Raw genomic sequence first — 26604 nt, forward strand, 5'->3', positions numbered from 1 at the left:
AGAAGCGCGTCGGCCATTTTGCTCGGAAGGGGGCCTTGGCGTCAACACGTGAGAAAGAGAGGTGTCTCAAAAGATCGAAACAGCCTGGTCTCTCTACCTCAGCCAGGACATTATTATTCATGTTTAAACCGAAAGAGACATAAGAAGCTACTACAATGCCCACAATCACCCTGCCGCCGAAAGAGAACGCGCTCTTCAAAAGAATTCTGGTAGGTTAAAATACCCGAGATCACGTTAGCTTGCTGGCTAATGGTAGTTTGCCAAGTAGCCTTCAGTTGCGAGATCTACAAGAGACGTGCCAGTGAATTAGGGATGTGTTCGCTACGCCAGACACACTGCGATTAAGTCGGCAGTTTTATTAAGCAGTAGCTGGAACACCGCGAAACCAGTCACGTGTTGTAGTTCTGGTGCCTGGCCATGGGGACGTATTCGGCTCGGACGTCTATGAGCACGTTTGTCTGGGGTCTGTTTCCAAAACAGTTGCACCTTGTTGGACTAGTTAAGTCCAGCGGCTGCAGGAGCTGGTCAGCCCAGATGGAGGTACGAGGAGCGTCCTCTCACTGCTCTACTGATCATTTACAGTGTCGCATAGATAAGAAGGCGCAGCGGTTTATTAAATACAGCAACGTGAAAACCGGCACATCGAAACACGTCAGCCGCTTCTGTTATAGTTAAGAGACTCGAAAACACGCATGCATGTTGATGCCCTCTGCTGCCGTTTGACAGCTCCTCGCTGTGGCGTTACACTGCATCAGACGCATTATCAATAATAAGCTTTAATGACGGTTTGAATTGAAATATATGGAGAAAGCATAAAGTCTTAAAAACTGCTGTAAATGTTCTGCAGGCAGGTCTGCGTGGTCACAATAACAGACCCTTGCGCTGACTGTACGGTGATGACATTTACGTCACTGGGCCGTGGGGATCCTCGCAGACTTGTTGATGCTGCTTTAGGAGCATGTGGTGCTTTTCCTGCTGGCTGGAGGAAGGACAGAGTCACTGGAACAGTGTTTTCTTTTGCAGACCTACAGTAATGTACTGTTCGTGGACTTTAAGATGACTCGCTGCAGTGTCAGGCACCTGATATAATGTGCTTTGTCCTTTTTCACAGAGGTGTTATGAACACAAGCAGTACAGGAATGGTCTGAAGTTCTGCAAACAGATCCTGAGTAACCCCAAGTTTTCTGAGCATGGAGGTAAGAACCTGATGCACCGTGCTCACTGTCAGCCTCCAGTCGTTTTAGGGGTGACGTGATATTTAATGATATTAACACAATGTGACACAGTGATCATTGTGTACATTTGGTTGCACTCCCATACAGTGGAATAAGCACCAGAATCCCAGTGTGAATTCATCCAGGAACACTGGGATTAAACAGCTGTAAACAACTGCCGCTCTTTCTAAACTCCTACATTCAGTATTCTAAAGTTTAAATCCAAAACTAAAAATGTTGCCAGTAAAACTTTGGGTCTGTTATCTTGGACACTGAATTAGTATTAAAATTCATTCTTAATATCTGCACCATCATAACGTTTTCAGCAGCACAGACACTTTGCATCAAAGCACAGGCCAAAGTTCAGACTGCTTGCTTTTCTTTATTGCTGCTGCCACACATGCTAAGGCTTACAAACATTACATTGCTTACATTAAGATTCTTTTATTTGACTTTGACCTTTGATTCTGCTTCAGATTTTTTCTCGGACCTTTTAAAATGTATTTAATTTTGCAATTAAGAAAATTATTTCTTCGAAATGTAAAATTTTAAAATGCACATAAATACATTTGGAAAGGTCTTTTTTGACAGATGTTTGCAGCTGGATGCAGTTTCTATAATGGACCCAGAGCAGATCACTCTGAAAGACCTGCGTTTTTTTTGCTCTTTTGAATATTTATTATTGCTCGTTAATAAGAGAGAATTTTTTTATCTGATTACTCGATTAATTAATGGAATTATTGATGGAGTACTTGCTTAATAAAATAATTGATAGCTGAACCCCTGATAGTTGAATGTATGAATAAAGAAATTAGTGGTGGCTCAACCCTTTTGCACTCTATGTAAATGTCTTCATTTCCAAAAGAATGTCATGCTTGGAATAATTGCTGCCTGTGGTACTTTGAAAAATCCCAAGTGGAGTCACATGTTCAGAATCTTGATATTGAAAACTGTTCAGTTCAATATTAGTTATGTTGCCGACGACAACAACAGAACCGTAAGTGAGCAAAAACTGGGAATAAGATGGTTGCGTGTCATAAGTATCTGTTCTGCTGATATCTCTGTGATGAAGCAAACTTCCCCTCACCGAGTTTCAAATTGATACCATCGGTGTATTTACTAATAATCCTGGACAGTTTGGTCAAGGTCAGAGGTCAAGGTGTCTGAAAGTCCTGTGAAGAACTCTAATAACTTGAGAATAAGGTGATTAATGCCATAGGTGCACCTACCAGGAGGCTGACGAGTTCTGCTCTCCACCACTAATATGTTGTCTTACTGTTAGGGTAAGATCATTCCCAGCTCTGGCTTCAGGAGCAGACAGACTTTAATGAAGTCCAAAGCAGTAAGGAAGCTTCGTCACTGTTAACGCCTCCATGATGAGCTGCGATTCAGACTGTGAGCCAAAGTTGATCAGTTATTATCACAGCACAGAGGTTCCTGCATCATCTGGAAAGCCTGGAGCCCAGAGGAGTGCAGGCTTTTTAATGCAAGCTGCTGAGGTTTTACAGTTTGACGAAACTCAGTAAAGATATAATGAGCAATGTTTAACATAAAAGCTGCTAAATTACTCTCTGCACATATCTCTGTGAAGAAAGTAACATTTAAGAGTGGTGAAATGCGTCACATCGTGTCAGCTTTCTCTGAATGCGTCACTCCTTCCTGCTCCAGAGACGCTGGCCATGAAGGGTTTAACTCTCAACTGTCTGGGCAAGAAGGAGGAGGCGTACGAGCTGGTGAGACGAGGCCTGCGCAACGACCTCAAGAGCCACGTCTGTATCCTTTCAGTGCTCCTGCCTTTGTTCATCTTAACAGCAGCTGCTGAATCCACTCTGAGAAACCTGTGAAAAATGTCTGCCTGAGTTCTCATATGAACTCGTGTAACGTGTGGGTAACTGTGTTTATGCGTGATTTTCTCTGACGCTCTGACCGTGCCAGGCTGGCATGTGTATGGCCTGCTGCAGCGCTCAGATAAAAAGTATGACGAGGCCATCAAGTGTTACCGTAACGCTCTGAAGTGGGATAAGGACAATCTGCAGATTCTCCGAGACCTCTCCTTGTTGCAGATCCAGATGAGAGACTTGGAAGGATACAGGGTGAGGAATGACAAATGAGACCGTCTGAATCAAAAGATGGCCGTAGAAGGCTGACGCTGGGCAAACTGATCTCGTGCGTCAGTTTCCTTTTTAGCGTCAAAACACGGAAAGTCGGATTGTAAACACGGACAGTTGTGGACTAACATTGCTGCTTCCGTGCGCATGGCGCCTCTTTCCCTCTCCAGGAGACTCGGTACCAGCTGTTACAGCTCCGCCCAGCCCAACGAGCTTCCTGGATCGGCTATGCAGTGGCTTATCACCTGTTAGAGGACTTTGACATGGCTGCAAAGATTGTTGAGGAATTCCGCAAAACACAACAGGTGAGTAGCTCTGGATAAGAAGGCCTTCATGACCTTAACTAAGCAGTGATCATTTAAAGTATTCGAGCTGTTGCAGAAAAAGCCTTGTTCTCATCGACTTCTGGAAGTCTGCACGTCTTTCTGCAGCTACACTTGCTGCCACTTGGTGGCAGGTTTAAGGGACATCTGCACGGGCTTCATTTTTCTGACCAGGAAGTTAGGCTCGTCTGTTTGGCTGTCTGTAGTGAGAAGCAGCAGAAGGTCTGATCGATGCATTAGTGTGCACTCTGGGGTGTCCAGTCCATCCAACCTTCTAGGAAAATTACTACTAATAATAAAAATAATATACGTGAAGTTCAAAGTGAAACATCCGGCCTAATATGGGCATTTCAAGTCCATGTGGCAATGTATCATTTTTTGTTCCTTTTTATGTGCGTTGTTTTTCAGACATCGCCTGACAAAGTGGATTACGAGTACAGTGAACTGCTGCTGTATCAGAACCAGGTCCTAAGGGAAGCCGGGCTGCACAAGGAGGCCTTCGATCACCTCAACAGCTACGAGAAACAGATCTGTGACAAGCTGGCTGTGGAGGAGACCCGAGGTGGGTAGTGCAGTGTCGTGCTGCTCACTGAGTGTTTGCAGGTGGTAAACCAAGTCAAGTCTGCAGCTTCTGCAAATGTTTTTCAGCTGCTGTTCATAAGAAAATGAATTATCAGCTTCACTGGACTTTAGCGCCAACAAAATAGATTTGGCACACAAGAATAAAGCACACTCAGTGTACTGTGTGTAGTTAGTGGGCAGCACTGTTGGCTCACAGCAGGAGGTGGGCTCCTCACAGTCTAAAGACGTGCAGTTAGTGGGGTTAGCTGTGAATGTGACTGTAAATGTCTCTGTGTTAGCCTCGCTCCATGTGATGTCACCTCGCTCCATGTGATGTCACCTCGCTCCATGTGATGTCACCTCGCTCCATGGTGCCTGGGATTAGTCCCAGCCCTTCCCTGCTACGCTCATTCCTTTTCAGTTTCACTTTATTTCTGAAGCGCTTTAAAACAATATAACAGCTGTACACAAAAATAAAAGAATAAAGCAGTACAGGGTAAGAGGTTTAAGAAAAGGTGTGTTTTTAAATGGGTTTGAGAAGCAGCAAGAGATGGAGCCTGCCTGACCTGCAGTGGCAGACGAAACTGCAGAGGCTCCGTCTGGTTTTATTAAATGTCTTTGTGACAGTGAAGAGCACCTGGTTAACTGAGGAGCACTGACGGCATGTGGGAGGGAAGCAGCTCAGACAAATAAGAAGGGAAAGACCATTAAGACTTAATGGGAAGCCAATGAAGGGACACTGAACCTGGGGTAATGTGCTCTCGTTTGCTTGTACCGGTTTAAAATCGTGCAGCAGCATTTTGTACCCGCTGCAGACGTGACAGGGAGGCCTGGCCGAGTCCAGTCTAAAGAGAATCACAATAATCCAGGAGAGACGTGATGAATGCATGGATCGGAGTCTCCAGGTGGCATCTAAACAGGACCGGCTTAATTTTTGACAGCTGCCCCCACTGCTCCAGTGTGGAGATGAGGCTGTGTCAGAAGCAGCTGTTAGATCTTAAAGCACAGGTAAAAGATAAGATAAGATAAGATAACCTTTATTAGTCCCACACGTGGGAAATTTGTTTTGTCACAGCAGGAAGTGGACAGTGCAAAAGTTATGAGGCAAAAATTAGAATACAATAAGAATAAATACAGTACACAGCTGTACAGAATAGAATAAAATAAAATACTATATACAGTAGAATAAAATAAAATAAATATACAATAAGATAAAAATAGAATACAAATACAAATACTATATACAACTGAGTAAAAATACAACGATGACAGAAAGGATTATTGCACTTAGTATTATTGCATATGTATGGATGTGTGTGCTTGATCAGTTAAAGTCTTTATTATGGAGTCTGACAGCAGTGGGGAGGAAAGACCTGCGAAATCTCTCCGTCCCACACCGTGGGTGCCGCAGTCTCCCACTGAAGGAGCTGCTCAGTGCTGTCACAGTCTGCTGCATGGGGTGGGAGATGTTGTCCATCAGGGATGACAGCTTAGCCGCCGTTCTCCTGTCACTCACCACCTCCACTGGGTCCAGAGGGCATCCTAGAACAGAGCTGGCCCTTCGGATCACCCTGTTCAGTCTCTTCCTGTCCCCAGCAGAGATGCTGCCGCCCCAGCAGACCACGCCATAAAAGATAGCAGAAGCCACCACAGAGTCATAGAAGGTCTTCAGGAGTGGGCCCTCCACTCCAAACGACCTGAGTCTCCGCAGCAGGTACAACCTGCTCAGCCCTTTCCTGTAGAGGGCGTCTGAGTTATGAGTCCAGTCCAGTCTGTTGTTCAGATGAACACCAAGGTACCTGTAGCTGTCCACAGCCTCAATGTCCATACCTTGGATGTTCAGTGGTTGCAGTGGAGAATGCTTGTGCCTGCGGAAGTCTACCACCAGTTCCTTGGTTTTACTGGCGTTGATCTGGAGGTAGTTCAGCTGGCACCAGTCCACAAAGTCTTGGGTCAGACCTCTGTACTCCTTGTCGTCCCCATCAGTGATGAGGCCGACTATTGCAGAGTCATCAGAGAACTTCTGCAGGAAGCACTGGGTGGAGTTGTGGGAGAAGTCTGCAGTGTAGATGGTGAAGAGGAACGGAGCCAGAACCGTTCCCTGTGGGGCCCCCGTACTGCAGACGACCCTGTCCGACACACAGCCCTGAGTCCTCACATACTGTGGTCGGTCGGTGAGGTAGTCCAGGATCCAGGTAGTGAGGTGATGGTCCACTCCAGAGTTCACCAGCTTGTCCTTTAGAACCGAGGGAAGAATGGTGTTGAAGGCACTGGAGAAATCAAAGAACATGATTCTCACAGTGCTTCCAGCGGTCTCCAGGTGAGCGAGGGAACGATGTAGGAGGTGAATGACGGCATCATCCGCTCCAATGCCAGGCTGGTAGGCAAACTGAAGTGGGTCCAGTGATGAGCTTGTTAGGCGCCGAAGCTGAGCCAGGACCAACCGCTCCAGGGTCTTCATCAGGTGGGATGTCAGAGCCACAGGCCTGTAGCTGTTGAGGTCCTTGGGGCGTGAAGTCTTTGGCACTGGTACAACACAGGAGGTTTTCCAGAGCTGTGGGACTCTTCCCAACCTCAGGCTCAGGTTGAAGAGGTGCTCCATCACCCCACACAGTTGTTCCGCGCAGGACCTGACGACCCTCGAGCTGATGCCATCTGGGCCCGCTGCCTTCTTGCCATTAATCCTCCTCAGTTCCCTCCTAACCTGGGTGGTTTAGAGAGACAGGCTGGAGCCTTGTGTTGAGTGTGTATTGGATGCTGTTGTTGGGGGTGGGGGGGAGTGAGCAGGGTGAATAGAGGAGGTGTGAAGTGTCAGAGGTGGAACAGCAGCAGTGGGGGTGGGTGAGTCTGCAGCCGATGTTGCAGACTGCCTCATGGCTGAGTCAAATCTGTTGAAGAAATGATTCAGTTCATTTGCCCATCTCACATCCCTCCCAGGCAGAGAGTTCTGCTGTTTGTGGCCCGAGATGGTTCTGAGGCCTCTCCAGACTTCACCAACATTGTTTTGTTGAAGCTGGTTCTCCATCTTCTGCCTGTAGCTCTCCTTCCCTTTCCTTAAAAACACTGTTCCCAGAATCCATCGCTAAAAAGATGTCATTAAAAACTCTTAAAAGAGCAGATTTGGTGCTGTGGTGTGTTTTAAACCCAGACTGGAACATTTCCAGGTGTAAACAGTACCTTTTTTGGCAACTTGGAGGGCGACAAAGCAGAAGGGTCAAGGTTTCATCAACAAAAGAAACCCGGCCTTCAGCAAACAAAAGGGGAAAGAGACAAGAATGGCTGTGGGTGTCGTTGGTGTTAAAAGTGTGAGACCTCTGAGTCAGCGAGTGTTTGTGTTTGCAGGAGAGCTGCTGCTAAAGCTGGAGAAACATCAGGAGGCTTCAGAGGTCTACAGAAGACTCCAGGAAAGGAACCCAGAAAACTGGGCCTACTACCAAGGCCTGGAAAAGGCCTTAAAGCCAGGTGAGGACTTTCTCATCCATCACACTTCTTCTGTTGTTACTTATTATAATGAAGGCGTTGTCGTCTCCCTGCCTGGCTGCTGCACAGGCAGCGTGGACACAAGTTTGTGATTGCAATCACGTGGAGAACAAAGCAACGTTGAGTCTCAAATTTATGCCTGTTAGAAAAATTCCCTTATGAAGTGAGACGCAGAGAGTAGCGAGCTGCATTTATTCTGTGTGCAAGGAAACAACAGCACATATAATGAATGTCTATGCACGTGCTGGTCTTTGAGTCCTCCGGCAGAGTAGAAAAGCACTATACAAGAATCAGTTTACCATTTACTCCTGCTGAGCTTTAGAAAGGATCCTGGGAACAGATATGTGCCTCAGGGACACACAGAGCTCTGCACAGCTTTAATTTTACAGAGTGTTGCATAACTTTTTCTAGAAATGCATCTACTAAAAGTTCTGATCTCCAGTCTGAGGTCCAATCTCAGTGACTTTGACCCCAAGTTCAAAGGTCAAGTTTTCAAAAATCCTGTGAACGTGATCTAGAATTTTGAAATTGATGCTCCAGGTGTATCTACTAGAAAGATGACGGGTACCACTGGCCAGCACCAGTATTTCCTGTGTTTGTGGTTATTAGTACTACAAATACTCTGTTGTACTTGCCCTGCAGTTATGATGCTGTGCTTCCTGGTAGAGCTGTGCCATATCACACAGTCCTAATGAGAAGATAATAATAGTTGATTGTAAAAGTCTCACACACATGCACACAGATCAGGGGGAGGGGTCTGTGTCTGACAGTCAGACTCGGACAGTGAACAGAAATAAGGAGGAATAATAAAGTGGCAGCTGGTGAAAGTCTCCTGCTCAAGAACAGACATGCCAGCAGAACGTTTCCTGTTTCCTTTGGTCTGCTGAAATCTGCAGTGGCTGTAAACAAAAAGCTCCTTGAAACCACAGATATTTCATCAGAATCTCTGCATTTGAAAGTGCAGCTCTCATTTCATGCAGTGCATTTCCCAGTCCCTGATATGGTGGTTTTAGAGATCTTAGCAACTTCAGAATAGAGTGCAGTGTTTTCCCAGAGATGTTTGAAGCTGCGGTGCCAGTAAACGCAGCTAGCAGCACCGCAGGCTGGAGATGTCTGCTCGGTCATGGACTCTGTTGGTGCAAAACCTTTGTTGCTGTCTGATATATGCACCTAATTACAACAGGCAGCTCCTCCAGAGTCCAAAGAAGTGCTCACCCTGCACCCGTTTGAAGCACCTCTCACACACAGTGTAGAATCTGGATGCCTCGGTTTCATTAACACTTTGGTCCATTTTTCTGAAAAGGTCGGGGATGAACTTTGGTGCCACCCTTCCCGGCATGGTTCCACTGCTCTCACCATGGAGTCAGGAACATGACATTTCATTTTACTCAGTGGCGTCTGTGGATTCACACACACAGCTGTTCCAGGCCTTAGTAAGTGGGCCTTGTTGTTGAGTTTGGTGCTCTATCCATTTTCTTTTTTTTGCCATGACCTTCATATCGTTTCTTGTTAGAGCTCACATGTAGGGCTGTTCGATATAACGATGTATATCTGATGACGATATAAAAACGTCTATCGTTTCATTTCACGCTATCGTTTGTTTCGTGGTGTCGCAAAACAAACTGTTGCAGCAATATTTCTCATGGTTCTGATGTCACTGTAGAGGCTGTATTCATTTATTAAACGTCTCTCTTTCTCTTATATTTAATATAACCACACTACAGAAGCGCCTGTTTTTATGCATCGTCGATGCAACAACGACGGTAAAACCATCGCGTGTCCGCTTGTTTATGTTCCACATAAACCTTTCACAATAAAGCTCAAGATCCTGTTGAGACTTTTCAAAATAAACTGAATCACGTGAAAGAGCAGATTATTTACAGATGAGAAGTAAAAAAGACGCCAGGTGCTAAAAAATAAACCTTAGACTCCAACGTTAGAACAGGCTTCTCCCCGCAGCACGCCGTGTAATAAATACAAAGAAAACGGCGCCGTTACAACTTGTGTCTAAAAATGTATCGTTTCATGCATCGGTTAAAACACTCGACTCAGCTACATGACGCACAGCTGGAAACACTTCACACAAGTGGAGATTCACAGAGTTTACAGAAAATGTTACATTTTTGTGATTTATATTGTTATCGGGACGATAGATGTCTTATATCGGGAGATGAGATTCTGGTCATATCGCACAGCCCTACCAACATGTTTTTGTCCACTTTTGTAGAACTGCTCATATGTTGGGCATTTTGCGTGTGGAAAGTAGAGTTTCAGGAGTCTGTTTAAACATTTTCTGGTTGTTTTTCTTTTTTAAAGGTAAATTTTTTTTGCCTTTTCGCCTTTATTGGATAGAGACGGTGTAGATAGACGGAAAGCAGGGAGCAAGAGAGGGGAGGACGTGCAGAGGGTCGGACTCAAACCCGGGCGTACTGCTCTCCGGCCATACGACATATGGTTGCCTGCTCATCCACTGAGCTACGCCGGCACCCCTGGTTGTTTCTTTTTTGAGAACTGAGGACATCTGATAACTGCATGTTCATTTCTGTCACAAACTGGAAAAGTAGCTTTGGTCAGTTGCAAAGTTTGTATCTGCTGTGCACGGGGTAAGAGGGTCCTACTGTGGTCTGGGAGAGTCCTGCAACTCTTTGTCTGCAAATACAGTATATAATGACATGATTATATGCATTTCTACTGCTCATACACTAGTGACAGTATTTACTGATCAATATCCATAAATGAAAATTGTAAATAAATGACACTAGATGAGCACAAATCTGATTCAGTTCAATTCAATTTTATTTACACAGCACCAAATCACAACAACAGTCGCCTCAAGGTGCTTTATACTGTACAGTAGACCCTACAATAACACATACAGAGAAAACCCATCAATCATATGACCCCCTATGAGCAGCACTTTGGCGACAGTGGGAAGGAAAAACTCCCTTTTAACAGGAAGAAACCTCCGGCAGAACCAGGCTCAGGAGGGGCGGGGCCATCTGCTGTGATTGGTTGGGGTGAGAGAAGGAAGACAGGATAAAGAGAGACAGAGGTTAATAACAGATATGATTCAATGCAGAGAGGTCTGTTAACACATAGTGAGTGAAGAAGAAACACCCAGTGCATCATGGGAATCCCCAGCAGCCTACGTCTATTGGAGCATAACTAAGGCTACGTTCACACTGCAGGTGAAAGTGCATCAAATCCTATTTTTTTTTTAACCCTCTGCGACCCATCTATCCGATCATGGTGTGACAGTGTGAAAACCACAAATCCGATATTTTCAAATCCAACCTGGGTCACTTTCATATGTGGTACTGAATGCGATACATATCTGATGTTTTAGACAGCGACTGCTGCTCACTGACACAAGACAGACGCCGATTATCAGCAACGCAGAAGCGCCTGAGAACACATGGCGAACGCTTCCTGGCCATCCCGTGTAGATGTCAGTGAAACTGTTGGGAAGACAACGTTGGAGAAACGTGAACATTTTCTTTGTACTGTATAATCTGCAGATTCTGACAGAAATCTGCAGCTATCCTTTGAAGCACCGCTCCTCTAAAACAGCAACAAGGATCATTATTATGCAAATAACAAAATAACTTTATAACTTAAAGCAAAATTGGGAAACATAAAGTCCGAAGTCTTTACATTAAGGGCCATCAGTCAAACATCCTGTTGCTCTGGGTCTAAACAGAGCGCGTCGTGTGTGACGTCTTCTTTTGTGCATGCGGCCGCTTTGAGCGTTCACACTAGAGCGCGTTTGCTGTCGCATTTTATTTGTAGTGTGAACGAGCAGACAAAAAAAATCGGATTTGATCAAAAAATCTGAATTGAGCATTAAGACCTGCAGTGTGAACGCAGCCTCAGGGAGGATTCAGGGTCACCTGATCCAGCCTAACTATACGCTTTAGCAACTGAAGACTTGAATTTCACCTTATTCTTTGCTGTGTGTCCTTCTCTCTTCTCCACTACTTGCACACTTTGTCCCAGTTAAAAGCCCGTCTGCTTCTTTCACAGTGGGTGTGAAGGTCCTCCTCCTGGGGTCAGGGTGGGGCTCCTGTGGGTTTGAGCACTAACATTTTGTTCACATTAAAACTTTGACATTTTGCACAATGACAGGTGATACTGTGAAAATGACAATTTTTATTAACATTTCTACTACTCGTGGTCATTTAAGGGTTATTAACCGTTATAGATGAACATTCTTAATAAATGACGTTAGAATAAGCACAAAACTGTCCATCTGTCTGTCTCGAGTCTTCAGTGGTTGTACACGCTGATCCACTTCATTTCTGGAGGCTGTTTTGATACGATTCAATAAACTGAAGCCTCTGTCACAATCTGCACTGGACGCCTGAATGTAGCACAAATATCCACAAGCTGTGAGCCCATGTCTGCTGCTCTATGCTCCAAACTGATGTCTGAGCTCGTCCCAGTCCTTGTGTACCTGCTGATGCTCGAACAGCAGCATGGAGCCATGGCGCCTGCTCTTTGTGCTGTAATAATGTGGGGAATGTGGTCATAGCACACTCTTAGCTCTTAACAGCCACGTTCATCCCTTTGTAGTTACAGTTTGTTGTCCTCTGTGGCTGCGAGATAATGCACCATTTGACCACCAAACAAACTGAACTCAGCAGATATCCTGAGTGAGCAGAAGTTTGGATTGTCTGTGTGAATTTGTGATATTAACTGACCCCTGCAGCTTTAGTTGACCATTTCCTCCTTTCTCTTCAGGCAGTTTAGAGGCGCGGCAGAAGATTTATGAAGCGTCCTGCATAAAGTTTCCTAAAGGCCTCGTTCCCCGAAGGCTGCCTCTCAACTTCCTCACTGGTAAACCTGGATTTTTGGCAAATACACCTTTTCTGTCTGTTATGTCTTTTATTTTATTAAATACCAAATCACAATGTTGTTATTCTCACACTTGTGTTTACTGCTTCTGTGAGGTGGTGTTTTTATTTTTTAAATAAAGAGAAAAAATTAGCTTATGGCTGTATCTGTGTCAGTGCGTAACACGATGGACCCAGCATGTTTTTATCAAGTATGCGCTGCCCCTGAAGTTTAGGGTTTGTACAAAGTTGCCATCAACAGTTAGAATTCATCACAGCAAACAGGAAGGAATCAGCTGCGGCTCAGAATAGGCGACACTCATGACCTGGGATTTGTTGTCTCTGTATTTGGTGCGCTCAGAATTAGCAGAAACAAACTGATTAGTCAGCTTATGAGTGTAACTCACATTTTAGTGACAGCGTAAACCTCGCTGTGTGTTTGCTGTGTGTTTGTGCTGGCCAGGGGAGAGGTTTCGTCAGTCTCTGGACAGCTACCTGAGGATCAACTTCAGCAAAGGCTGTCCTCCCGTCTTCACCACCCTCAAGTCCCTTTACAGCGACAAAGAGAAAGTACGTTTGTGGTGCTTAAAACGTAAGTCTGTTTTGAAAATGTTCTTTAAAATAAAGGGATAATAAAGTTGTTTTCTCTACGTGCAGGTCACAGTTATTGAAGAATCAGTAGTTGGCTATGAAACCTGTTTAAAAAGCTGTCGAATGTTTAGTGAAAATGGTGAGTGCTAATTGGTTATAATGGTTTCCATCATCTCCAGTCTCCATTTATTTATTTGAAAGTTTGTGACTTGAACCAAAGCTCAGTGACAGCTGTACTAAATGTGTGCACAGATGATGGGAAGGAGGAACCCCCCACCACCCTGTTGTGGGTACAGTACTTCCTGGCACAGCACTTTGACTTCGTCGGCCAGCCACGCCTGGCGCTGGAGTTCATTAATGCAGCCATCGACAGCACACCTACGCTCATTGAGCTCTTCCTCATCAAAGCCAAGATCTACAAGGTGTGGTGGAAAGCTCTGCACACACAGGTGTTTTTGTTCACTGTGTGATCTTTCCATGTCTGCTAACCCAGCTCCTCTGCCCTCTAGCATGCAGGCAACATAAAAGAAGCAGCTCGGTGGATGGACGAGGCTCAGGCCCTGGACACTGCAGACCGCTTCATTAATTCCAAGTGTGCCAAGTACATGCTGAAGGCTGGCCTCATCAAGGAAGCAGAGGAGATGTGCTCCAAGTTCACACGAGTAAGCAGATGGCATGTTTGAAATGTTGCCAAAGTAATAAAACTCCAGCATTGTGTCAGTGATCGAGAGGGAGGAGTCATTGGGACGGGGAGTGTGGACCTGAGCTGGTGTTGTTTGGCCTTCCAGTTTGTACATAGCACTCAACAGCAAAGCCTATAATTGAAGTTAAGAGATTGTGTGTGTGTGTGTGTGTGTGTGTGTGTGTGTGTGTGTGTGTGTGTACATGTACATGTGTGTACATATATGTATATATATGTACTCGCCTCTGCATCATTATCCTTCAAGCTCGGGTCCTCTACCAGAGGCCTGGGAGCTTGAGGGTCCTGCGCAGTATCTTAGCTGTTCCCAGGACTGCGCTCTTCTGGACAGAGATCTCCGATGTTGTTCCCGGGATCTGCTGGAGCCACTCGCCTAGCTTGGGAGTCACCGCACCTAGTGCTCCGATTACCACGGGGACCACTGTTACCTTCACCCTCCACATCCTCTCGAGCTCTTCTCTGAGCCAAAAACCCGTGTGTGTGTGTGTGTGTGTGTGTGTGTGTTGCCTTTTGCATCACTCTGTGATTAAGGAGCTTGGAAAGAAAAGCGTCTGGACTTCTGTAAGTTGCTTGAAGACGTTTCACCTCTCATCCGAGAAGCTTCTTCAGTTCTATGAGTCACATGGTGGAGAGTCCCAGATTTAAACCCCGTGGGAGTGTCCCCCCAAAGAGGGACAACTTAAAGAAGTCCAGACGCTTTTCTTTCCAAGCTCCTTAGACTACGATGCCCTTCACAGACATCACTCTGACACAACAAACCTGCTGTACAGGGTCAGTGCAGCTGTGACTGAAATGCTGTCAAGTTCAGCTCAAAGCTGAAAAGATCAAAGATGTGATCCGTCTGTTTGCATGAAGACAAAACACCAACCTCGTTGTCTACGTAAACCTTTTCTTCAGCTACTCAGCTTCAGCTTAGCACCAGCACATATCATTTTCCTCAGTTTGTCTTCTGGTGGCACAAAGTAAGTTTGGAAGTTTGTGTATTTCAGGAAGGCACGTCGGCAGTGGATAACCTGAACGAGATGCAGTGCATGTGGTTCCAGACAGAATGTGCGTTGGCCTACAAGGTGCTGAACAAGTACGGAGAGGCCCTGAAGAAGTGCCATGAAATTGAGAGAGTGAGTTCATTGTTCATATTCACACGTTCCACCCAACTGCTAACGACAAACGTTCAAACCTTTTCTACAATATCCTGCTACCTCTCTAGTTCAGGTGACAATCTCTGGCTTGAAGACAAATAAAAGATTTCCAAAAACATCATAGATTGCAGCACAGTCTTACCTTTCAAGTTCAGCTAATTTCCACAAAGTCTTAATCCAAGTAACTGAGACGACCTAACGTTATCATAACGATCAGAAGTTTTCTGATCACCTGCTGATCAAAGCTGCCCCCTTCTTCTCCTCATCAGCATTTTGTGGAGATCACTGATGACCAGTTTGACTTCCACACCTACTGCATGAGGAAGATGACGCTGCGCTCCTACGTGGACCTGCTGAAGCTGGAGGATGTCCTACGGCAGCACCCATTTTATTACAAAGCTGCTCGCACTGCAATACAGATCTACCTGACCCTGCACGACAAACCTCTGACTGATGACAGCAAGGAGAGCCAGGCAGACACGGGTCAGACTCTATGTGCACGCGCCGCACGACTTTGATTTACAAGTAGCTCTTTTAACGATGTTATGAACTGGTTCTTATCTTTCTACCCTATCTGAGCACTCAACTTTACACAGCTTACCTCATTCACCATATCACACAGGCAAGTTCTTCCTGTCTACCATTCATACTCAGATGGATGTGTCGCAATGCAAATTTAGGCTTAGTTTGTTTGTAAGGATATTAAGCTTGCAGGGATTGAAGCACCAACCTTGGATAGATGGCTTGATATTTAGCTTCTGAAATACAGATTGTTAAAGAGTTAAAGATGATTTTAACTTTCAGAATACTCGTGGGGGGTCTTGGCTTTTTTAGTCTTTGCTTGCAAAGATGTGTAACTTTCATACCACTCAGAAAACAAAAATGGATGCATTTTCCTGCAGAACTTGTGTAAAACTATCTCTGTACATGAAAACAGCATTTTCAAATTTGGGACATTGCACAAAATGTAAAAAACAAACAAAACTGAACTAAAACAAACAAAAAAGCCCTTGACAGTTCTGAGTTTCAGAATCTGATATGTTCACAGACTCGATCCACAAGCTTAGGCTGTGTTCTGCAGTACAGGCCTGCACACATAGCCAAAAGCTTTGTCCTGGTGTCCTGTACAGCAGCGGTCTCCAACCTTTTTTGCGCCACGGACCGGTTTATGCCCGACAATATTTTCACGGACCGGCCTTTAAGGTGTCGCGGATAAATACAACAAAATAAAACTAGTACCGGTACCGAAAAAAGAAGATTTATTCATAACACACGTGAAAAGACCCAGGAAAACCTAGTAAACGATAAAAACGATGACAAAATAACGCTGAACACCGATAAAAACCCTGAAAACCAGACATTTCACACCTGAACCTCAACTCTCGCGGCCCGGTACCAAACGACTCACAGACCGGTACCGGTCCGAGGCCCGGGGGTTGGGGACCGCTGCTGTACAGGGGTTAAGCCCGAGTTGTTTACTAAATCAAATTTTAAAACCAGTCTTTCAGTGTACAGTCAAGTTGAGGTCTGTTCTGTCTTCAGACGTAGCAGACATGCAAAGCTGGAGTATAAGGCACTGCATTATGTCATAACACTGGTTTTCTCTTTCTTCTCTATAGAAAATCTGACAGACAAGGAGCTGAAGAAACTGCGCAATAAACAGCGAAGAGCACAGAAGAAGGCCCAGTTAGAAGAGGAGAAGAAGAACGCAGAGAAGGAAAAGCAGCTCAAGAACCAGAAGAAGAAGAAGGAGGATGATGACGAAGAGATTGGAGGGCCTAAAGAGGAGCTAATACCAGACAAACTGGCCAAGGTGGGCAGATGTTTGCAGCTGGTGCAGCTGCCCTCAGTCATACATGTTACTAATGAAACAACTCCTCCTTCCAGCCGGAGAATCCTTTGGATGAAGCAGTCAAGTTCTTGATCCCACTTAAGAACCTGGTGCGGAAAAAGGTTGAGACTCATCTGCTGGCTTTTGAGATCTACTTCAGGAAAGGTGAGACGGGCTTCAGCACAAAGACTCATCTCAGTTTGTACTGTTGTATTGCTATTCCAGTGTCCAAGTCCACACTAGGTGTTCCAGAAGTATCTTTGGCTTATTGTCACAGTAACATGACGTGCAGGTTTAGTGTGGAGCAGCGTTTGCTTTGATGCTGCAGGGTCTAACTCTGTAGATGAAGAGGGAAAGTGTGGGTGAGGGCATGCAGATGAGTCTGCATGCCGCTCTGACTCCCATGTCCCCACCCTTTCTCTGACTGCTGTTGAAGTTCTTCTGGAGGATGAACTTGAAGTTCTCATGGTCCATGGCCTCTGAAATGCCACGCTGGTACTGCAGTGCACTTGTGCCCTCACTATATTTGTGGGTACACCATGCCTGTCAAACATCCTGTCCTGCTACCTGATCGAACTTCCTGGTGTTTTTCACCAGTTCCTTCCAGAATCTCCTCCAGCAACGGCACAAATCAAAGCACAGTCGGACACATTCCCCAACCTAGAGGTGCAGAGAAACATCTACCTGATGGTATCTCTCACCTTCATGCTCCTTCAAGCTCAGGCTGCCCATTAGGAAGGTGACGTGTCAAGTCTCGAGCTTATTTCAGTAGCCAGGGGTCAGACTGCAAGGGCCTCAACTGTTGACCACAACCCAATTCACTCAGGTGGTGAGCCCCAAGAAGGCGGGCCCATGTTGCTAATTTGTGCTGCACCTTAACATGACTCTGTGGGCTAAGGCTCTGCCACTAGACCCTCTCCTTCATGGCCTGGTTCCAGAGTGAGGTGGAGATGATAGTCACCTGAATGAGAATCTGAAAGGCACAGAAGAGCACTAGGATGGAAGAGATTGACTCATGGAAAACGAGAAAGCTTAAGAGATGTAATAATAACTAGCAGCCTGAACATCTAGAAATGAAGGTAGATGGAGGAATTCAGAGTTCGACTTTCTTACATTCTGGAAAAATGACAAAAACGTTGTCCCTCTGTCTTTCTCCAGAGAAGTACCTGCTGATGCTGCAGTCCATAAAGAGGGCTGTTCACATAGAACCTAATAATCCATGGCTGCATCAGTGTCTTGTCCGCTTTTTCAAAGGAGGTAAGTGTGACCTTCTGTGAGCTACGTGAACTGCTGTGATTGTCTCGGGGTATCACCGTTCAAAGCTTCACTGGGCTGTCTTATATACTTACAGTGAGTGGGAGCACGGATCTGGCAGAGGCAGTGAGAACGGTGCTGAAGCACGAGATCTCCAGGCTGTTTGGAGAGAGCAGCCCTCAGAGCTTCAACAAGAGCTACCTGAGCCAACACTCCAACTCCATCCCACACAGACTGGCTGGTACGCAAACCTGGTGGTGAATGTTATGACCCACTGTGGGCTCAGACACTGTGGGGTCAAACACTGTGGGCTCAGACACTGTGGGGTCAGACACTGTGGGGTCAGACACTGTGGGGTCAGACACTGTGGGGTCAGACACTGTGGGCTCAGACACTGTGGGGTCAAACACTGTGGGCTCAGACACCGTGGGGTCAGACACTGTGGGGTCAAACACCGTGGGGTCAGACACCGTGGGCTCAGACACTGTGGGGTCAAACACCGTGGGGTCAAACACCGTGCGGTCAGACACCGTGCGGTCAAACACCGTGGGGTCAGACACCGTGGGCTCAGACACCGTGGGCTCAGACATTGTGGGGTCAGACACCGTGGGGTCAGACACCGTGGGGTCAGACACTGTGGGGTCAGACACTGTGGGGTCAGACACTGTGGGGTCAAACACTGTGGGCTCAGACACTGTGGGCTCAGACACTGTGGGCTCAGACACTGTGGGGTCAAACACTGTGGGCTCAGACACTGTGGGGTCAAACACTGTGGGCTCAGACACTGTGGGGTCAAACACTGTGGGGTCAAACACTGTGGGGTCAAACACTGTGGGCTCAGACACTGTGGGCTCAAACACTGTGGGCTCAAACACTGTGGGGTCAAACACTGTGGGGTCAAACACTGTGGGCTCAGACACTGTGGGCTCAGACACTGTGGGCTCAGACACCGTGGGCTCAGACACCGTGGGCTCAGACACTGTGGGGTCAAACACTGTGGGGTCAAACACCGTGGGGTCAGACACCGTGGGCTCAGACATATTAGAAAACGTGTCTGAAAGAGAATCTTTAGAAGTGACTGCTTTGGGTCAGGCCACAGGTCTGTTATTATGAACAAAGAGTCTTTTTTAAAAAACATTTTTTACACACAGCATAAGAGGAAAATAAGTACTGTGCTGAAATCTTTTGTTCACTCTTTGAAACCAGGCTGTAATCTTTATAAAGATGGAGCATTAGTCCTCCATGTTTTCTGAAGCTGCTGTTTTACTCATTTTCACTTCAGTCTTGAGCATTTTCAGCATATTTTAGTTAAAGTTGCTAATTTTTTGAGTTTATTGGAAAAGGGATATAGGATCATAAATACACACGGTGCGTAATTACATATGTAATTGCAATTTCCAAACACATGCAGCACACCAAAGACGAAGGGTTTCAAAGTGTTCTCGTGCTAATTTAAATTCAGGCCTGCACCTTTAGACTCAAGATATGAAGGATCATGTATTGCAAATGTAGTCCTGATGTTATTCTACTCACTTATTGTTAGCAGATTAAATATGTGACTCTCTGGGCAGCTGACAGCAGGTTGCTAAACAAGAATAGCTGGTTATAAGCTGATATTGCTCTTAGCTTATAAACCCTATAAAATCATGCCAGCTAATGTTACCCTTTTTTTTGGTATCTAAAAATTAACCTTTCCCCCTGATAAACAGTTTAATTACATTCTCACACCATATTGGAGTTTACTCACCAAGCATCAGAGTCCAACAAAGTTAATTTCACTTCAAAGACTTTTCACTAATACCGGCTAACAGAGGCTAATAGTAGCTAACAGAGGCTAATAGTAGCTAACAGAGGCTAATAGTAGCTAACAGAGGCTAATGGTAACAAACAGCGACTAATAGTAGCCCTTACTAAGAGTTCAGGATATTTTCAACAACTTGCCTCTGTATTGCTGTCATCAGTCAGAAATGAGCTTCTCTGACTTCTCTGTTCAGACCTGTTTACTGATGTTGAGCCTGTCACACCAGGTCTCCCCATGTGCTTCAGAAAAACCCTGAAACATGCTGAGTTTTGTACATGACCAGAAAGAGTGAATCAAGTTGCCAGTGACAGATTTGCATCTCTGACAGACGGGTGAGATGTTGGGGTTATGAAACCTTTCTGTGGAGTAATGTGGCATCCACTGCACGTGACTGTGACAGGAATAAGGAGACTTATCAGCGTCAGTATTGAATTTATTCATCCGTGGTGTCGAGTTGGGCACGTTTGCTTTTTTAAAATATATAATCTCAAATTTTTAAGTACCAGATGCAGGGATTTTGTAAATATTCTCTAATTGTGTGAACGACACAAATGTATTTTCTATCTAAAGATCCCAAATGTTACACATGCCTTTCTTTTTGCAGACTGTGAGTTTAGATCAGTTTTCCAATTAGTTTCAAAGAATGATTTCCACAAATTAGAGCATCATAAAGTACATATTGGCAGCCTTAATGTATTGTTTTGTCTATCCATCAGATTCTCAGTGTATTTAATAATAACAAACCTGTTACTAAAATATGATTTAACTTGAGTAGGGTGATGGAGATCAGCAAGCAATGTTGTTTTATTCTTATGGGATAGTTGTTCATACGCAGCCACGCTGGGCAGGTGTGCAGTGTGGACCGTTTTCCCACCATGTGAGGATGGACAATCCCAAGGGAAAAACGCCAACTTCCTCTGATTCTGGCAGATAAGTCTTTGAAATTCTGACTTCTTTGTAATTTTCCACTCTCAACAAGAATTGGCCAAATAGGTGGCAAAAATGTGGCAGAACAATAATTTTAGTTAATTATTTTAATTTGACATCCTCGTACCAGGATGGATGCCCCGCTTTGCTTGCTCTCTTATTTTGCCAAACCAGCTGTGGAAGGTTCTTCTGGATTGTCTGTCGTGATTCCCGTCCATCGCTGTTATGAAAGGGACGGGCTGTAAATAAGTAACATCCACCCAAGAGGAGACCGGCATACATCTGCTTACCTCCATGTATAGAAAAACCAGAAACTGATTTGGTGTTAAGAGAGAGGGGACTTAGAGACATGTCAGAGAATATCATCACGAGATTATCTCAACTGCATGTAATGTAGTTCTGTAGCACATAAAGGAAGAAAAGGGGACAACCTTTGTTAGAGTAGATCGTTACACTGTTACAAGAACAATGAACAACAGTTTGGCTTCTCTCTGTTAGCAGATGTAGACTTTTACATTAAAATTGCTTCAGAATATACGATCCACAGATACGTGTTGTATACAGTCGTGATGTGTACCAATCTATTCTATAAATGTGGGTCCAAAACCAAACTTAAAGGGTGCGTCATGTCGAACGGTTCTATTTCATTGAATGACTGATTCCACTGTTTGTCCTGCATACAAAATGTTGACAAGGTGACACAAATTAAATACGTGTGCCTGCCTGGCATAAAGCCAGTGTGGTCTGATGGATAATTTCAGTCTATTAACCAGTTTTTCTTTTGGCAGTAACAAAGTAGGACAGCAGCTAAACATTTCATAGAATCCAGTGTTGAAGGCATCTGGTTACTGGCTTTATTATCTAAGTGGGAAGATATTATGGTTTGTATTTCTTTCAGCTCAGTGTGAGCATGTAAATTAAGCTGAATCATCAGATATTGTGGGGAGCACTAACAGCTCAAAGAATGCATCCCCAAGTTTACCTGCTTCACCTTGCAAATGGAAAACTTTTGCATAAAAATAATCAAAATCTCTGTTGGTTTTATCCGGGATTGTCAGAAAACTGCCGTTTTGTCACTTTATCCTTTGTGTAACCTTAAATGCTCATGAATGCTTTAATTAACAGGCTAATACTCAGCGGAGTTTAGCCCCAAACTCAGTGCTTCTGTGCACGTCTGCAGGAAAATGCACAGTTAATGTTTGTGGAACTAAACAATCCACACTGGGGAATACAAGCTAACTAGAGATGGAAACGTGTACAAAGCATAGGACAGCAACAAGGAGGAAAAACAGGGATAAACAAAAGACAAAGACTGCAACTATAAATGCACAGAAGGTTTGGGATTGAAAGAGAGGAAACACCTCGGGAACACAGCTGAAACTGATAAGAGACCACGAAACTGAATACTACTGAAATAAACCTGAATACTTAACAAATGGGACGGGGATTACCTAAATAAAACAGGGAGACAAACATCACTGACAGAAACGTGACACAACAGGGCGAACACGAGGGAAATGATCATATAAAACTAGGCAGAAAGACTAGAATAGAGAACCGTTTCATGGTCTCAGAGAGAGTGGAATCGATAGAGATCGGATCCATCGATCAGAAAGACTGAAGAGAACAGAAGGATGATAGGGACGTCAAATATGATCACATTTATCAGCGTTACCTTTCACTGAATATCTAATCTTCTCCAATTTTAGACGTGGTGTCACTGAGTGCTGGAGGGAGCTTAGTTGACTTCTGCTGAAGGAGAAGACGATGTCTTGCCAGTAAGGAAATAAACGCCAAAATGTTTCATTGGTTAGAGGTAAACCAGTTATAGTCGACTGGGAGCCTAAATATGGCAACACGGGGGAAGGTCACTGAAAGGATCTTTGTCGTGGTATCGAAATAATTCTGCCAAAAGCGAGCGAGGAGTGAGCAAGAGAAGAGCACGTGTCAAGTTGCCCGATGGCTTTGTCGCAGTGATGACACTGGGATAGATTTAGAACAATGGACTCTGAGGGTGCCATGATGCAAGGATTCCTTATACGCTGTGAGCAGTACTGGGAACAGTTTATCCTGACACTTTTAAAGTGGAAACAGGACCAGGAGACTTATTACTTTGCATGCTTCTCATGGCGACAGTGATTTCGCCATGGCGTCAGGTTTTTTAGCAGCGTCCGAGTTTATCATGGGGAAATTGAGACGGTCTAGAAACAAACTCATTTCAGTGGAGATTTAGATTTATATAAACAGCATTAAATGAGTGAAAAACTTCCTCGTGGTGTTACACGCTGAAGGAAGGTTCATCCAGGTGCACTGAAACACAGTTCAGTGTTACTGACGCTTCCATTACAATAACTGGCCGGCGTTGCTTTTGTGAGCGATTATTTTGCCGGTCGCCCGTTCTGCCTGTTGGTCGCGTTCTCATCAGTGTCGTTTTTCCTTTTGTTAATTTTTGCTTCCTCAGGTTTGGTCAGAAACAATAATTCAGTAACACATTTGATGATTAAATGGTGATTAAATGGCTTTATTCCATTGAAAATGTGAAAGTCAGGTGTAGTTCCCTGTACTCCAGCTGAGACCAACCTGAACCCCGTTCAGAGTCCGACAGCCTCCTCCAGAGTAATTCAAGGTGGATGTTTCTCACCCAGCATTGACAGCTCTGGGGTGGAGCTGGATCCGGTCCCAACCGTAGCAGACGCCCGCTGGCTGTAAGGACGAGGACTCCCTTACTGTTAGTTATATTATAATTTTATAGCACACCTTTCACTTAATTAAGGGCACTTTATCACTTTAACCATGGATTTGCACATAAGAAGTTTAATTATTTATTGAATATTTATTGGGAATTTTAAAAGCAGTTGGTAGCCTTGTTTCAGATCCTGCACAGCTGCTCCTCATCAAGGAACGTGGTGGTGTCTGTGAAAAGGACGGTGACTGAGAGAAAATAAGCTTTACCAGTAAGAAGTAATGCAAACGTGTGTGAAAAATGTAGAATTAAAGGTGATGCAAAGAAGTGACTGTAAGATGTGAGGACTCACCTTTCTTTCCTGTGTTGTCTCCAAGGTCCAGACACCATTTAAAGGTTCTGGGAGAGACCGTGGGTTAAGGGAGTGTGGGCAGTCTTTGTGCTTGGATGTTTGGGTTTTTATAATAAGGGCTTTGGTATAAGATTAAAGTCAAATATCTGTTAATATGAAAGTGTGAAATATATATATTTATTTATTCTAATTGATATATTGTGTAATGTGGTGGAAGGTTGGGATTTGAGAATTTACCTGTGAGTGGAATAATGGTTTAGTCTGTGACAGCTGGAAGTACTTAAGGCTGCCAGTTGTCAGTAGATGAAGTGTTTGTAAGGAGAGCTGTATGCAAATTAATACTTGTTCCACTGCACTTGCCCTGGTCCATCTCACTGTGATTCCAGCCGCTAAGGGCCGCCCTGTTACACCAACCATGGTCATCGTGGGTACCGTCCAAATGTCGTGTCTTCGATGTCTTGGCTACAACATGTTTGTCCTGTCCTACCCACCAGGCTAGGATCATTCACGTGATAGGGGGGGTCAGCATATTGCAGCCAACCGAGTTCTGTTTTCTAACTATTGGTGGGAGTTTGGTACGCTGTAACTTTAAGCCTCTTAACACTGGTGTATGTATAAGGGAAGAGTAACTGTTTGTCTAAACACAACAGTAGCAAAGTGCCAAAAGTCAATTTAAATGGTGTTTCTGGCACTTTGCTTCTGGCCATTTGTTCCCGTTTGTTTAAATGTGGAAGACAAGTTTGGCAGGTTTAAGATGATGTTTTTGCACCAACATGGTCAAAGAGCTGAAACAAACGAGCAAACAAAACCAAACAAACCTGGCACTGTGTGCTCCCCGTCCTTTATACAAACACAAAGCAGTTTGACTGCACGCGAAGCGGTTTTACGTTCGCCTTTATCCAAACCTTAAATGTTCAAATGGACTTGTTCTTACACAGCTTTGTCTCCTCCAGCTGAGCACTTTATACAGCTCTACATGTTTTAATATAAATATAATCCAGGAAACGTGGAATAACACTTTGATGTTGTCTCCAGTAAGTGAACATTTTAGCAGCAGCTTAGCCCTCAAACGTTGCACACCAATGACTGCACACATGTTTAAGCTTAGTTACTAGTTTGCACTTGAACATGTATGCATTTGTAAAACGTTTGAGATCCCTCCCCTTACCATCAACGGGCTTCTACTGATCCTTTATATTTCAAAGGTCATGTTATATGTTCATGTTAAATTAAAACGGCATCGTGTCATATTTATGTTTATCGATCATATTGTGAATTTTAGGGTGTTTGAGAGTAAAAAGGGAAAAATATGAGTACTCATATTTGCTCAGGAAATCACTTTGGTCCCATAGAAATGAATGTAAAACAACAAACGTGTGATGCTAGTTTGCAACAGACGCTGTTTACAGACATTTTGAAATCAGGTGCTCTACAACCCGGCGGGTCGGTGTTCCCTTTAATATAATTCTTATATTTGAACTATACAATAGGAAATGCTATAATGTTAATAAACCCCTAAAACTCATATTTTGTCAAATCTTTCAGGAGGTAAATTTCCAGATTGGCCTCTGCAGAGCCTCAGACCTCATTATCGAAGCGCTCGTCTTGACAGAGAACAGAGCGAAACCCCTCCTGAGGTGGTGTTAGAATATCCTTTTAAAAATAACTGTTTCTGAACCGTTTCATCTACAACGAACTAGAAAGGAGCTCGCCACAGAGCGCTGGCTGTGTCGGATAACAAAGACGGTCATATTGCTTTTCATGCTCGTTCGAATTGTGCAGATTCTGTCAGTTCGTACGTGATGTTCAGTGTTGTTTGAAATCATTGTGTGTCGTCTCTCAGCCGCTAAGATGATGGTTTACCTGGAGCCTTCTTCTGATAAGATGGCGTGTGAGATAGCTACAGCGCTGGACGAGTCGCTGGCTGGACGAAGCATTCAGGTTTGTGGTGCTGTCCACAGTGACGTCACACAGCAGCTTTGTGTCCACTGTAGTTGACTTTGTGTGTGTTGTGCTGCAGATCTGTGCCGAGGTCCTGGAGGCTTTGCGTGACGGCCAGCTAGGTGAGGGTCAGCAGAAGGCAGCTGAGGCCTATCGAGCTGCCTGCCATAAGATCTACCCCTACAGCCTGGCCTTCATGCCGCCTGGTTACCAGGACAACAGCACCGTAATCAGCTCTAATGGCGACCTGTCGGCAGGAGAGCTCGATGACATTGCGAATGAAATGTGAGACGTGATGAGGAGGAGAAGCGAGCATGTTGCCACACGCCGTAGCCCCTCCCAACAACAAACAAACTCCCTGACATTGCACTGAGCTGGATGGACCGAGTGCCACAGGAGACACAGAGACCTTTTTTTAACAAAAATCGTACTGTTGTTGAGTACATGTAAAACAGAAAAAACACGAATACGTTTCGGGAGGCTTGAAAGGATTGTGGGAGACGTGGACCTCCTGGCTAAATGGCTTCTGTAAACACAGTCTAGGCTTTTATAACTCCTGTGTTTTCATGCCATCTTCTTCTTGTTGGTGCAGCTGCTTCTCAGATTTTTAAAAGTAATTTATATATTACAAACTGATGGATTAATAAAACAATGTTTGCAAAACTAAACAGTACTCGTGATGGCGTTAATGATGTTTGTGTGCTCAGGTAAGTGACATCACATGCAGCCTAGTGCCATGACTGTTTGTGTTGGCTGCCTCAACAAAACCTCAAACCCCAATCAGAGGTCATGGCTATGGATGCCCATTTCCACCACACAAAAAATAAAAAATTCTCCATAACTCGAAATTTCGAGTCAGCTCTGTTG

General features: G+C 44.7%; 1 protein-coding gene across 1 annotated transcript; it reads left to right on the forward strand.

Annotated features, from left to right (window-relative positions):
- Positions 1-26405, forward strand: naa15a (N-alpha-acetyltransferase 15, NatA auxiliary subunit a). The gene is made up of 20 exons (XM_004566607.4): positions 1-209; positions 1112-1196; positions 2883-2987; positions 3150-3307; positions 3493-3627; positions 4054-4207; positions 7549-7668; positions 12427-12522; positions 12982-13088; positions 13176-13248; positions 13362-13531; positions 13619-13771; positions 14799-14927; positions 15218-15431; positions 16568-16761; positions 16836-16944; positions 17938-18036; positions 18131-18274; positions 25640-25737; positions 25817-26405. Exons 1-20 carry the CDS (start codon positions 156-158, stop codon positions 26024-26026), a joined length of 2607 nt encoding a protein of 868 aa, XP_004566664.3. The 5' UTR covers positions 1-155; the 3' UTR covers positions 26027-26405.
- The last annotated feature ends 199 nt before the right edge of the window (positions 26406-26604 follow it).

This window comes from Maylandia zebra, linkage group LG2, assembly GCF_041146795.1.
Source record: "Maylandia zebra isolate NMK-2024a linkage group LG2, Mzebra_GT3a, whole genome shotgun sequence".
Classification (NCBI taxonomy): Eukaryota; Metazoa; Chordata; class Actinopteri; order Cichliformes; family Cichlidae; genus Maylandia; species Maylandia zebra.

Excerpts from the sequence above, each read along its gene's own strand:
- naa15a (XM_004566607.4), top strand. The coding sequence starts at position 156 with ATGCCCACAATCACCCTGCCGCCGAAAGAGAACGCGCTCTTCAAAAGA. Across the intron at positions 1,197-2,882 it reads CAAGTTTTCTGAGCATGGAG|AGACGCTGGCCATGAAGGGT; the intron begins GTAAGAACCTGA and ends TTCCTGCTCCAG. Across the intron at positions 14,928-15,217 it reads AGTGCCATGAAATTGAGAGA|CATTTTGTGGAGATCACTGA; the intron begins GTGAGTTCATTG and ends TCTCCTCATCAG.